Consider the following 12558-nt stretch of genomic DNA (forward strand, 5'->3'; position numbering starts at 1 on the left):
TTCAGCTGTCATCTGAGCTATATTATCAGTTATCTTTATATACCTTTAAACTATTTTTTTAAAGGAGAAATCAAAGTAATTAAACAGGTTTCCAAGGATCATTAGCTTGGCAAATTAACCTTCCTAAAGTCATCATTAGCAAGTGTTACAGCAGGGTGATACCAGATTTCATTACAAGCTTGAGGCCTAACTAACACACCTACTGTTAACACAATCAGCTCAGCTGGATAAACTTTTAAACCTCTCTGTTGAATAATAACTTTTATACGAGGGTCATTTTCCATTTGCACATTTGAGTGTTTTTTTTGGATGAGATAAAATTACAGGCTTGGGGTTGTCATGTTGCTTCTCCACATCAACTAGACAGATCCCTCCCACCGCACATTAACCACGGCTTCACACACATCCCCCTTTTAGTTCTACTGTAAAATCTACGCCGCACATGTCGGCTTAAAGCCCATCACCATGAAGGATTGATCATCAAAGCAATGTTAAATCCTGTCTGCTGCGGGCTGAGGAAGGAAGAGCGGAGACTCCCAAAGAACAGAACCTTGCAGCTGGGATGATACAGACGGTAACTTGCTTTCACCTTTTGAAAGAAACAGAAAAATCACACACACAGAAATAGATGTACACAAACACACACACACACACACACACACACACACACACACACACACACACACATACCTATTCACATGCCCACACATTTGAAACAGCAGCAGCTCGAGAGTAATTCAGCACTCAGAAGGATTTCATGTCTCTATGGAGAAGAATGTCTATTTTTAGCTGGGATATAAATAGATCTTTCTCTAGCTCCAATGCTTGCATTCATGTTCTAGCCTTTACTGTATATTATTATTTTTCTTATCTCTGTGTGTCTCTGTGGACTTGTTTTTTTTTCAGACACATCTGCTTCCCTCCTGAATGTGTGAGTGTGTGTCAGACCGAACATGAACCGTTTGCTGGCTTGAGCTGCAATTTGTCTCAGTGACATTAGTGCTGCGGTGTAGAGATCTCAGCAGGGACACAGGAGAAAAGGGAAACCGTAATTGGTGAGTGGTCGTCACATTCAACCAATACACTCTCCCGAGGACCAATAAATGCACCCAACATGCCAAGAAAGCATCTCTCTCCACACAAGAGAATACTGGATCATGGAGATTGATAACATCCTCTCTAGAGCAAGAAATGAAGACGCTTTAAACCTCCAACAGTTTGTTTTTCCTCCTGATGTGTTCAATTAAAAATAACCAGAAGTCCAAAATGTGACAACATGATGGAAAAAACCCTGTTAATCTACACTCACTTCATCACCAGGCTTTAAAAAGTGGACACGATGGAGCAGAGGGACTTTGGTGACTTATCGAGGATGGAGGGGAGGGGTTTGAGCCAGGGAGCAACTTTGTAGCCGTGGAAACAGTTGCTAAGTAGCGGAGCAATGGCATCCCTGGATGAAGAGGAAACAAAGATGTGATTGTGACCAGAGGCAAATTAAAGGAAGGAAAGGAGGAGATGTTGTGCAGAATTTTACATTTTAAATAGCAAAAAAAAACTGGGCGAATTGAGTTTTTTAAATACATTTTTAAATTCAAGAAGGTAACTCAATGTCACAACATCTGCCTCAGTCCTGTTTTTCTCCTTCAGCACTGTCACTCCCTCACAGCTCATGCATTTCCTAGAAGCTGTCCAGACTTATAAATCTCCAACCGATGCCCTCAGACTTTTTCACAAGTCACCAGTCACCTTAACTCATCCACCCACTCACCTGTTTATCATTCTCTAAACATTTGTATGCCCCCCCCCCAGTGTGGGCGAAGATAAGCCGCAGTTGTCACCACATAAAGTCAAAAGTATGGTTAATAGATTCAAGGATATAGTTATGATTCAAAATTTTTAAACGGTTTGGTGTCGCTCTGACAAATTAATGTTAAACTTTCAATTTCACCGCAAAAACATCAATATTGCCGGTAATTGTTGGTCCCATCTGTGCCACATATATTCAGGTGTGACTCCTCAAGCTTCAGCACAGTCTTCTCCTCTTTCTCCCCATCCGCATCACCCCGTCACCTCCCTCGCAGCTGTGAGATCTGAGTGACAGAAAACAGAGACAAAGAGGACATCCCATTAATATGCTAATCCATGTGGGGATGACTTGAACACACTGAGCAGAGTCAGAAATACATGCTAACTGTGGGGGACGCTGTGTGGCATCGAAGAGGAAGGCGATTAGAATGCATTGTAGAGGGAAAGCTGTGGAGGGTTTGAGGAGAGGGAATCCCCACATCCTTACACCACCAAAGAAAAGCTCTCTGCCTGTTAATCCTTGCAATAGAAATCATGACTTTGGAAATGATTCTACACAGCGGTTTAAAGCAGGTGGATCTTGCAGCATGTGCGACTAATGTGTCCTTTCCATGTGCGGCCCTGCTTGCTCTCTGCTGCCATCAATAATCCATGCAGCCTGCTCGTAGAGACAGCAGAGCACTGAAGGCTTATGTAAGAGTGTGTCAGGTCTGAAAGTCAGGCTGGGATTGACTCTCCAGGACCTGAATGATTGGCACAAGCCGAGGAAACTACAAGAATGTGCACATATCTCTCTGTTGACAGTGGACAATCAAGCAGCATATGTATTGCAGAAGCCTATCTGGAACAGAAATATCCTTTAAAAAGAATCTGCAGGATGCCGTGAAATATGTCCCGCAAAAACGGTTTGTTTTGTTTCTGATAAGGCCGTTGACGGTTTGAAATGGGTTTTGAAGATGTCGCCTGCTTTTCCTCAGCCTCACTGACCAGAGGGATGAGCGGGAACAACCTGCTCTTTACTCTGTCTCAGTAAATGTACCGTGCTCAAAAGACTCCCCCTGCCTCGCAGAGAAAGACAGCCAGCAACTGTTTCATTCCCCTTATCTCCCAGGCCAAAACTCCCCAGCCTCCAGAAAGCAATTTAAAGGACAGACAGAGAGTGGAGAGAGACAGACAGGACAGACAGACAGACAGACAGAGAGTGGAGAGAGACAGACAGGAGAGACAGACAGACAGACAGACAGACAGACAGACAGACAGACAGACAGGCAGGCAGAGAGACAGACAGAGAGTGGAGAGAGACAGACAGGAGAGACAGACAGACAGACAGAGAGTGGAGAGAGACAGACAGGAGAGACAGACAGACAGACAGACAGACAGACAGACAGACAGACAGGCAGGCAGACAGACAGACAGACAGACAGACAGACAGACAGACAGACAGACAGACAGACAGGAGAGACAGACAGGAGAGACAGACAGAGAGACAGACAGACAGACAGACAGACAGACAGACAGACAGGCAGAGAGACAGACAGACAGGAGAGACAGACAGACAGACAGACAGACAGACAGACAGGCAGACAGACAGACAGACAGACAGACAGACAGACAGACAGACAGACAGTGGAGAGAGACAGCTAGAGATGTGCAGGACTGCAGCCTCATGATAACACCGGAGAAATCAGGTTCCCTTGGATACAACAGGCTACATCCAAGTCAAGAGTAAGTACAGTAAACATGCATTTGAATGAAATAAAAATGATGAAATACAAATGACTTTTCACTCAACACAGACGCTTAAATCTTATTTTCAGCCTGTGATGCTGTTCAGATAATGAATGATGTAAAATCGTCTGTAGGCTACAAGGAACCATGCAAGAGATTAAATAAATCTTAAATAATATTTATGTTTATGAAAGTGGTGGTTTAAAGTTAGGCCTGCTTGAGAAGAGTAGGCTACAATAGAAGAGTTAAATTAACTCACATTGCTGTTCTTCTTTGAACTAATGCTCAGGCTACACAGCTGAAATGTGTGTAATGTGTACTTTGAAACAGGTATCCAGTTAAAAACATGAAGTGAGTCTGACTAGTTGTGATTTATTTACAGCCTTATTTCGACTTCAAACAACGTGTTTTCAAACTCATTAGCTACCGCTGGAGCATGTGCATATGAACACTTCCCAGCTTACCTTTCTGTTTGATGTGGTAAGAAGCTTTGAAAAGAAAAGTGAACATTTCTAACAGTCACGTTAGCTTTCCCTTTATTATTCTCTAAATATTTGGCAAACACAGCAAAGGTTACCTAATTAGCAAGCAAACGTGCCTTTAAGCTAACACAGTTATGTTGACTAGACATGAATGCTTTTAAAACTATCAAATAATAAAGTTACCTTTTCTCACAAGTTAAAAAAAAACTTAAATTGTATCAGAAAAATTATCATCTCATCCTTTTTTCTGTTTGGTTTTCATAACACAGGAAATAAGTGTGTAATGCTCACACAGTTACCCACCTTTGAGTGTCATGCTTTATCTGTTCACATGCTTTTTAGAGGATAAAAATATGTTTAATTTTGGCATTGGTTGCAAAGAAACAGCATACATTATTGGTCCATTAATCAACTCTTGCCGTAGGATTATTGCAGTGAAGCAGAACGTTTATGAGCCAAGTTTAAAGAAATACTTCAGTATAAGCAAATCAACTGTTTCCTGAATGTTTTATTTCCACCTCTTCCATTAGGTGGATAAATAATCTTGGCTGCACTAGAAATACAATCATCATATACGTGTGAGTTTGTTTATATTCCAGGTTTAGTCTTGGTCTTAATGCCACTGTGTTTGATTTGTAAAGCTCTTCAGATTACATTGCTGTGAGAGGGAGCATTCAAATACATTTGTCTTCCCTCTTGTTATGTAAAACGTGTCTGTGTTGTCTTCCTCTGCTTGAAAGGGGAGATCAAACATAATGCCACAGGTAATAAATCAATTGGAAGGTAATCGCTCTCTTTTGTGATAGATTTTAAATGTGCTTCCAAAATATGTATGCCGTATATTGATACAAAAAGTACAGTAAGAAAAAAGAAAACAAAATATTAGCTGTATAAAGTTAGTACCATCTTAAAGTTATGCACTTGTTTCAAACTTCATGAAGCTCTGACGTAGACATTTGGTCTGAGTGGCCTGATTGTGTCTAAATCTCCTCTAAGCATTATATAGAACTCATAATTACAGCCCTGACATTATTCATCTTCCTGGAATTGCAGTCTGAAATTGAGGCCGATTCAGAAGCGGAAACCCCTCTTTGCTCTGTTCCAGGAAGTAATTAATTCTAACCTGGGCGGCGGTGGTTAATTAAATATTGAGGCAGCTTAAATGGCTGTGCCATCTTTCTGCTTTATCAGTCAGTTCCTGAGATGACAGTCCCATCTCTTTTCTCTGCTCCATCAGATTAACCCACAGCTGCAGAAAGTGTTTCACACTATGAGGAATAAGCACAGTGTCCCTCACGAGTTTTAAAGAACAGTTCAGGACAGAACAGAAAGATGGAGCAGTTGTTAGGCTTTAGACAACTCAAACAGACACACAGGAATTATGAATTATGAAATAAATGTGTCAGGAATAAATAATCCCTCAAAATACAATCCTCTTTTCCTGTTTCATGGAAACAAACTCACAGTCCAACCTTTACAACAGATGCATGTTGATATAACAGAGGAGTCTGGGATTAGCGTGAGAGCGAGGTTATAATCTGCTCTGTCTACTTTCCTTTTCAATTCAACCAGACCTCATCAGAGAAAAAGTCAGATTTTAAAGAGAGCCTCTGAATGTAATAAGTGTAGTTTTAGGAAAACTGAGATAAATAGATGGAAAGAGTGATGTTAAAGTCTTCTTAAAGGACAGGTTTTTCCTACACTCTTCCAGACACTAAACAAACAGCATTAAGTGTTAAATTCCTGCCACAGGATGTCACTTTTCAAACTCTGCTCTGTGTACATTTTGGTTTAGACGAGTGCCAGATGTGGCTGCCAGTCAGATTACAGCTTTGTGAGGATTATAACTGTCTGACTTCAAACTACCTACAGCACAGAAAACACACTGGATGCAAACAGGGAGGCTCGTGTCTTTCAGGTGTTTCTGGCTACATGAAACCAGAAACAGAGACCTGCATACTCAAAAGACCTCTGTGGAGTAAATGTTCAGATAATCGTGCCACAAAATCCCTGCATGTGCTTTCATTGAGTAACTAAAGTACAACAGCAAGAGCAGATGACACAGTCCTGTGAGTCTAAAGAGATTATAAATGTTGAGGATCTGACAGGTCCGCTCCATAACGAAGATAAACATAAATAAATCCACATCCAGTTTGATTCATTTAACTCTTGTTCTTAGGGGAAGCTGCCAAATGAAAATTAGAAGTGAATTACATCAAAGTAAATTAATTTCACAAATAAGACCTGACAGGAAACCGTTCTACACACTAAAAATAAATACAGAACAAGAGCACCACCTAGAGGCTGCTTTCAGCTAATGCAGCTACTCATGTCCCAACTTTACGGTCTATGGTCCCAACATGTCCTGTGCCCCTAGACTGTAAGTCTGCAGCCTGGCAACTCTCTTCTGTGTTCTCTCTTCTGTGTGCCTGAAGCCGAGCCCCCTGAGCTTCTAATTTTCAAGATAAAGCTCCGTAAATAAAAATATATGTAGTGTGCATGTCATATATATGGAAGCCCATTTCCGCCAGTTAAAAAGATAAAAATGAAAACTTGGCTTTATTGAGTTTTTTTTTGTTGTTGCCCATATTAAGTCATAATTTTGAGATAAAAAGTCATAATTATGAGATAAAAAAGTCATAATAGAACAAAGAAATCATGATGGTTGGGGTAATTATCAAATGAATTCATATCATATAATATACAGATACTGTATATAAAATAATTTTATAATTGTATGATAAATGACATCACATGATGATGTCAAAGACAGGTTTTTTTGACATTTTGATAGCTGTTATATTATGCCTGCAACAGTAGTTGCAGTGCAAAAAATTACAATTTACTGGTATTCATATTATTGTGCGAGCCCACTGTATGACAAGCAAGGACAAATCTCACAGATAAAAAACAACTATGGGTCAGGACTACTAGCCAGGGCAGTAATTATTAATGGCTTATATTTTATGCACTGACTAAATATGATGTGCCTTCTAGGAAGAACTTGATGAGGTTGTTCTGACTTGGAATAACCACAGAGTCCGTCAAGCCCACAACTCACGCTCACCTCATGGACGTCCCTCCATATTGCATGCAGTCCCTCAACTGTACGGAGGCAGGGATTGTTTACATCATGTGGATATGGAGAAGATTCAAATCTGCCTTGAAGAGTGTGTGTTCAAGGACTTCCCATGGGATGAAGATGTGTTCCACATCTGTGTGGACCTAATGTCAGAGTATAATCTAAATTTGACCAATGATGTGTTTGAAACAGTTAACCTGTACATCAGACTTAGGCAGCTGATCAACAATGAACTGGACGTAGATGATTAACTTCCCTAGGCCTGTGTCACTTTGTATATTCCCCTTTTTATGTTTTTCTCACAAACACAGTTTTCTTCCATGTGTTTTGACCTGGGAGGAATGCTAATGTAACTGTAGTTACCTAAGAAATGTTAAATATATACAAACTATGTTCAGTGCATAAAGTTCTTTGTTGAACTGACATTGACTACTTGTAAGAAGTGAGTAAAAATGCAAATTCACACATATAGAAACATTTTTTTTATTAAAACATTTCTATTTCACAGTATTCAAAACTGCTATGTTTTCATTTTAACTACAATGTAATCTAAATTATACAGCAGATAGTATATAGCAGTAACAAAGTTATTGGCTTATGGAACAGTTGAGAATGCCATGCTCTCTTTTGATAACCAGCAATAACAGCACCTGAAAAAATAGTGCTTGAGATGTGAAATGACAGGAGTATTAATGTTTGTCTGAGAAGTAGCCATCTTCTCTCAGTTTGTCAAACAGGTCAATCCAAAACTGGACACACTCACTTCTCAAGGTTAACCACCATCGTTCTATCCGCTGGTTTCCAGTGCTTGGACCAAAGGTTACACTGTCTGTTTCAGCTTGGTTCTCAGAAAAATGCAAAAACTGCTGCATTTCAGCCATATGGCCATTTTCTGTCCCCAAGTCAAGTCTGATTCTGGCAGGGCAACCACCAGCATTGATCACAGCATCCATATAGTAGCCAGCGATGACCTTTGGGTCATTGTTTGTTTGTAAGCTTCAAGCCAAATCATCTTCCTGGAAAAACCATCAATGGATCCACTGATTGCGATTCCAAATGGCTTAAGCTTGTCATAGCCATCAATATGCCAAACATAGTTTGGACCACAGCTGTGGTAAACATGCCTCCGCAGTCTGTTTCTTGACCTGACATCAACACCTTCACCATCAAATAACTGCAGCAATACTCGAACTGTTTCTCTGTCAGTCACAATCCCATTTAACCAACATTTTTGGTGCATCCATCTGTAGCCATGGCACTGACCAGATGTTTCCAGTTGATTCTCAATAAAGGTAGCCACTTCAGCCACATCAGTTTTATTCTTTCTTCGCCAGAGCTGCTTCTTCCTTAAAATCCTTTCAAGGGTGCGTTTGCTTAGCACTATCCCATGCGAATCCGCTAGCAAAGATAATATTTCATTTGTGATATAATCACGTTTAGAGTAAGTCTCAATGTACTCACAATCCATATCATATTAAACAGCAGCTAGAGCTCACACCAAAGTAAAGCTACTGCTTTGTCTTGAGTAAGTTTTCTTCCTTTCAACTATCTCATAATTATGACTTTTTATCTCATAATTATGACTTTTTATCTCATAATTATGACTTTTTGTCTCATTATTATGACTTTTTATCTCATTATTATGACTTTTTATCTCATAATTATGACTTTTTTATCTCATAATTTTGACTTCACATTGGCAAAAAAAAAATCTCAACAAAGCCAAGGTTTCATTTTTTTTTTTTAATCTATGGGCTTCCATAGATATATTACAAACATACTAGGTTCTTATATACAACGGAGGATTAGGGCCATGTTAAAAAAATATTATTATTTTTTAATTTTGAGATTAAACTCGTAAATTTAGGACTTCAATCTCGAAATTAAAAAAAAAAATGTAACGTGGCCCTAATCCTCCGTCGTACTTATACATTCAAGACGAAATAAAAAATAAGCAATTTCGCCATTCTATATGTATATGTGCTTTTTGGTTATAAATAAACACACAGCTTAGTCAGCAGCGTCGGTTCAGCTGTTGAAAAAAAAAACGTCGCTCTAACTTTCCCCTCTGCGGTTTTAAAGTTTGACTTAATCATAGACTGTAAATATTAATTAATGTGCGAGTTCGTAAAACTGCTTCTTGACCCAGCGCACTTGAGCGGAGCGCCAGATCGCATGAGACGAGAGCACACAGACGAGAGAGCGCCAGGATGCAGCCATACCCGACTCAACTGAGGTCATGGGGGTTCATGAGATCTGAGAGCAACTATGACAAACTTGTATTCTTTGTTAATGCTGGTGCAGCACTTACTATACTGGGTTTAAAGAAATAATCATGAATTTATTACTGGGAGGGTATGAGTGTTTTTTTTTTTTATGTTCAAGAAATTTGTTGATAGACTTTACTTTGTAATAGGAAGGCACCGACCCAATCCTGATATCAGTCTGATACTGACTCATATAGGCAGATGGGGTATGAGAGGAAATAAAACTACCCATGGGGCTGAGCTATTCATTTAATTTCTATGCTATTCTGTGTTCAAGGCAACCTCGTGCATGTACATCCTGTGTTTTGTGCACTGCCTGTGCATTATGATTGCAATCCATGCAATAACTATAGAAAGCTAAGGTTTAGAGGCGTGGTAGTGTTTTTCAACACATTCATATTTTTTTTAGACCTCTGAACATGTGCAAAAGAAATTCTTACTAGAGTTACAAGCTGGATACTTACCACAGATATCTGGAGCTCTGATGTTAAGACAATGCTAGCAACATTGAAAAGCCATGAGACTGCATAGCTTAGGCTGCTCTATGCAGCTCAACAAGGGTTTACTGTCAAAGTGGAGGGTGAGTGATGCCATTAAAGTGGTAGACACATTGTGGGACATTTTCTCTCTTTTCTTACATGATATACAGGTGCAGAGGCAAATACTTGTTTAATGCCTGCCGTTTTTGGATTCCGTCGACGTCGGTCGCCATATTGAAAATATTGTCTTAACCTAACTTTTGGTCAACCCAACACCAGGCATTGACCTGGAGCTGAGGCGGGTCTTAGGCCTCCTGACAAATGAGTTACATTAAAGAAGGAGGGATGAAGAGAGTCAATACAGGAAGAAACTTCCACCATAAAATCTGACATAAAAAACAAGAATACAGGCAATAAAGGGTTTGACACAGTAGATTAACAGCCAGTATTTTATTTTTAACAATTGATTTTCAACATTCCACTATCAAATATAATTTATTTAAGAAACAAAATCGGAAAATCAGTATCAGCGGGTCAGACCTTGAAAAAAGCTGAAATAAGCATTGTCTGAAGAAATTGCAATGGGTGCATCTCTATCCTCCCATTTATCCTACTGTTTGCATAAAATACTTTCACAAATAACCTTATCAGAGAATTAGACACTCATCATTTCGTTGCTGTGATTGCCTTCTCAACCTCGCTCTTTCCTCTTCCAGTGCTTCTTCCTGTTGTCGCTGGAGAACCATTCTCATATTTTCTGTCTCCCTCTTTTGTTTCTCTTGCGCTCTCCGCCTCTCAGCTTCCATTTTTGCCATTTCCACCATCCTCTGCCTCTCCATAATCTGCTGCTCCAACATTCTTCTCCTTGCTCTCTCTTGCTGTTCCCTCGCTCTCTCAGCCCTGAGAATCTGATTTCTTTCCCTCATCTCTCTCTCGTATTCATCCTGAAGTTCCCTCACCATTTTCGCTTTCTCTCTTCTTTTTTGCTCCTTTTTCTCTTTCAGGATGCGTTGTTTCTCCTTCTCGATTGCCCTCTCAGCCTTTTGGAACATCTCGTTGGTGTAGTGGCTTCCTCCGTTCTTCTGGACAATACTTCTGATCTTCTGGAGCAGCTCAGTGACCTGAGAGGGATCTTCTTTTTTATTATTGAAGACATGGTACTGGCCGTTACATCTGTCCACGAGCTCCAGCAGGGCTTGGTCATCATTTATGAAGTCCTCAATGGTTTGGTCTTCAAGTTGATCCCCCCCAGTAAAGAGAACCATGCTATATCTGTCTGCTGCCTCACCAAAGATTTCTTGAATCCTTTGCACTGTCTGCTTCTCTTCTGGAGTGAATCTTCCCAGTCTGATGACCACCAGGAACACATGGGGTCCAGGAAGAGCATAAGAGATGCACTGGGTGATATCTCTAGTTGTCTTCGCCACGACAAACCTGGTGTCAAAGAGGCCTGGGGTGTCGATAACGGCAACCTTTTGTCCATCTACTGTACCTTCACCAATAGAGCAGTTCACAGTCATAGACTTTGAACTGAACTTTGATTCAAAGCAGTTTTGTCCCAGAATGGTGTTTCCAGTGGAACTCTTCCCATTTCCTGTCTTCCCCACCATCACCATCCTCAGAGTCATTTCTTTTTGTTCTGCAAGGAAGAATAGATAAAATTAGATTTGAATTGATGTTGAGATACTCTGAAGCTTTGTATTAGCATCATTCAAGGTCCAAGAAGAATCCTAGATACAATATTTGAATCCCTTGATTTTAAAGAAAAGTCTAAGATGGCACCCATGAGTGCGGCTGCCATCTTTCCTGCTCCAGTAATTCTGTTTTAAATAGTGTTACTAATGCTGGTTTTTAACTTGATAGCTTTGCCAGGTCTGTGTCTTCTCATGTGTCTTCACACAGTTTAAAACATAGCATAAGTAAAATCTTCTTTAACTTACAACTTGTCTATCTTTAGCTTCCTCAAAGTCATCAACATTTCTGTATTCTCTAAATACTTAAAAAGAAAGGTTGAAGTCCCTTAACCTAGTCCCTTTATATTTAATAAAATTAAACACAAGTGGTATCATGACTTACCACAGACGTAGTTGTATCTGCCGGCCATGTCTGGGGTTTCAAAGTGCAGGTGCCAAGTGGAGCAGACTTAGAGGTCTGAGTCTTTCTGCTGCTTCTCCTCTTTTTTATACAACTCCATGCTGCAAACCACACCCATATATATCTGAACAGTGTACATTTAGTCAAAGTGAAAGTGAAGCTTTGGTTGAGTGAGCTTCTAACAGTCTTTGGAAATATTAACACCCCTCTTCGCGTTCTGCCCGCTCGCCTCATAGACTGTAAATATTACGTTCGCCTGCCTGGGAGCTGGAGTCTAACGGCACTTTCCTGCGCCGTCCAAAGACCTTTTTGTTTTTATTTGAATTATGTCATACAATATGCATATATAGAGAGCAAAAGTATAATGCAAATTGGATGACTGAATATTCAGTTTAAATATAGGTCAAATAATGCACCTATATTCAGAAAATTAAAACGTGTTTCTGTTACTGTATTTTCATTTGAAAATTAGCTTTTTCATTTGAATTATGATACAAATTTAGCGGGGCATTTTTTGAAAATGCTAAAGCAAATGTAAATTTCTTCATTTTAATTTAGTCAAAGAATGTGCATTTTTGAAGTTGAAAACTAAAATTCAAATTAGATAAATTAATCATCAT

The 12558-nt window shown here is 39.7% G+C and overlaps 1 protein-coding gene and 1 long non-coding RNA gene across 2 annotated transcripts; one reads left to right on the top strand and one right to left on the bottom strand.

Annotated features, from left to right (window-relative positions):
• Window positions 1-435: 435 nt before the first annotated feature.
• Window positions 436-3582, top strand: LOC136181297 (uncharacterized). The gene is made up of 2 exons (XR_010667655.1): window positions 436-574; window positions 907-3582. It is a non-coding gene; the product is annotated as an uncharacterized lncRNA (long non-coding RNA).
• A 6697-nt stretch (window positions 3583-10279) lies between these two features.
• On the bottom strand, window positions 10280-12019 carry LOC110006107 (GTPase IMAP family member 9-like). The gene is made up of 2 exons (XM_020661336.3): window positions 11921-12019; window positions 10280-11483 (listed from the first exon to the last, which is right to left on the bottom strand). Exons 1-2 carry the CDS (start codon window positions 11946-11948, stop codon window positions 10492-10494), a joined length of 1020 nt encoding a protein of 339 aa, XP_020516992.3. The 5' UTR covers window positions 11949-12019; the 3' UTR covers window positions 10280-10491.
• Window positions 12020-12558: the final 539 nt, after the last annotated feature.

This window comes from Labrus bergylta, chromosome 2 (assembly GCF_963930695.1).
Source record: "Labrus bergylta chromosome 2, fLabBer1.1, whole genome shotgun sequence".
Classification (NCBI taxonomy): Eukaryota; Metazoa; Chordata; class Actinopteri; order Labriformes; family Labridae; genus Labrus; species Labrus bergylta.

Excerpts from the sequence above, each read along its gene's own strand:
- LOC110006107 (XM_020661336.3), bottom strand. The coding sequence starts at position 11,948 with ATGGCCGGCAGATACAACTACGTCTGTG. Across the intron at positions 11,484-11,920 it reads CAGATACAACTACGTCTGTG|AACAAAAAGAAATGACTCTG; the intron begins GTAAGTCATGAT and ends TCTTCCTTGCAG.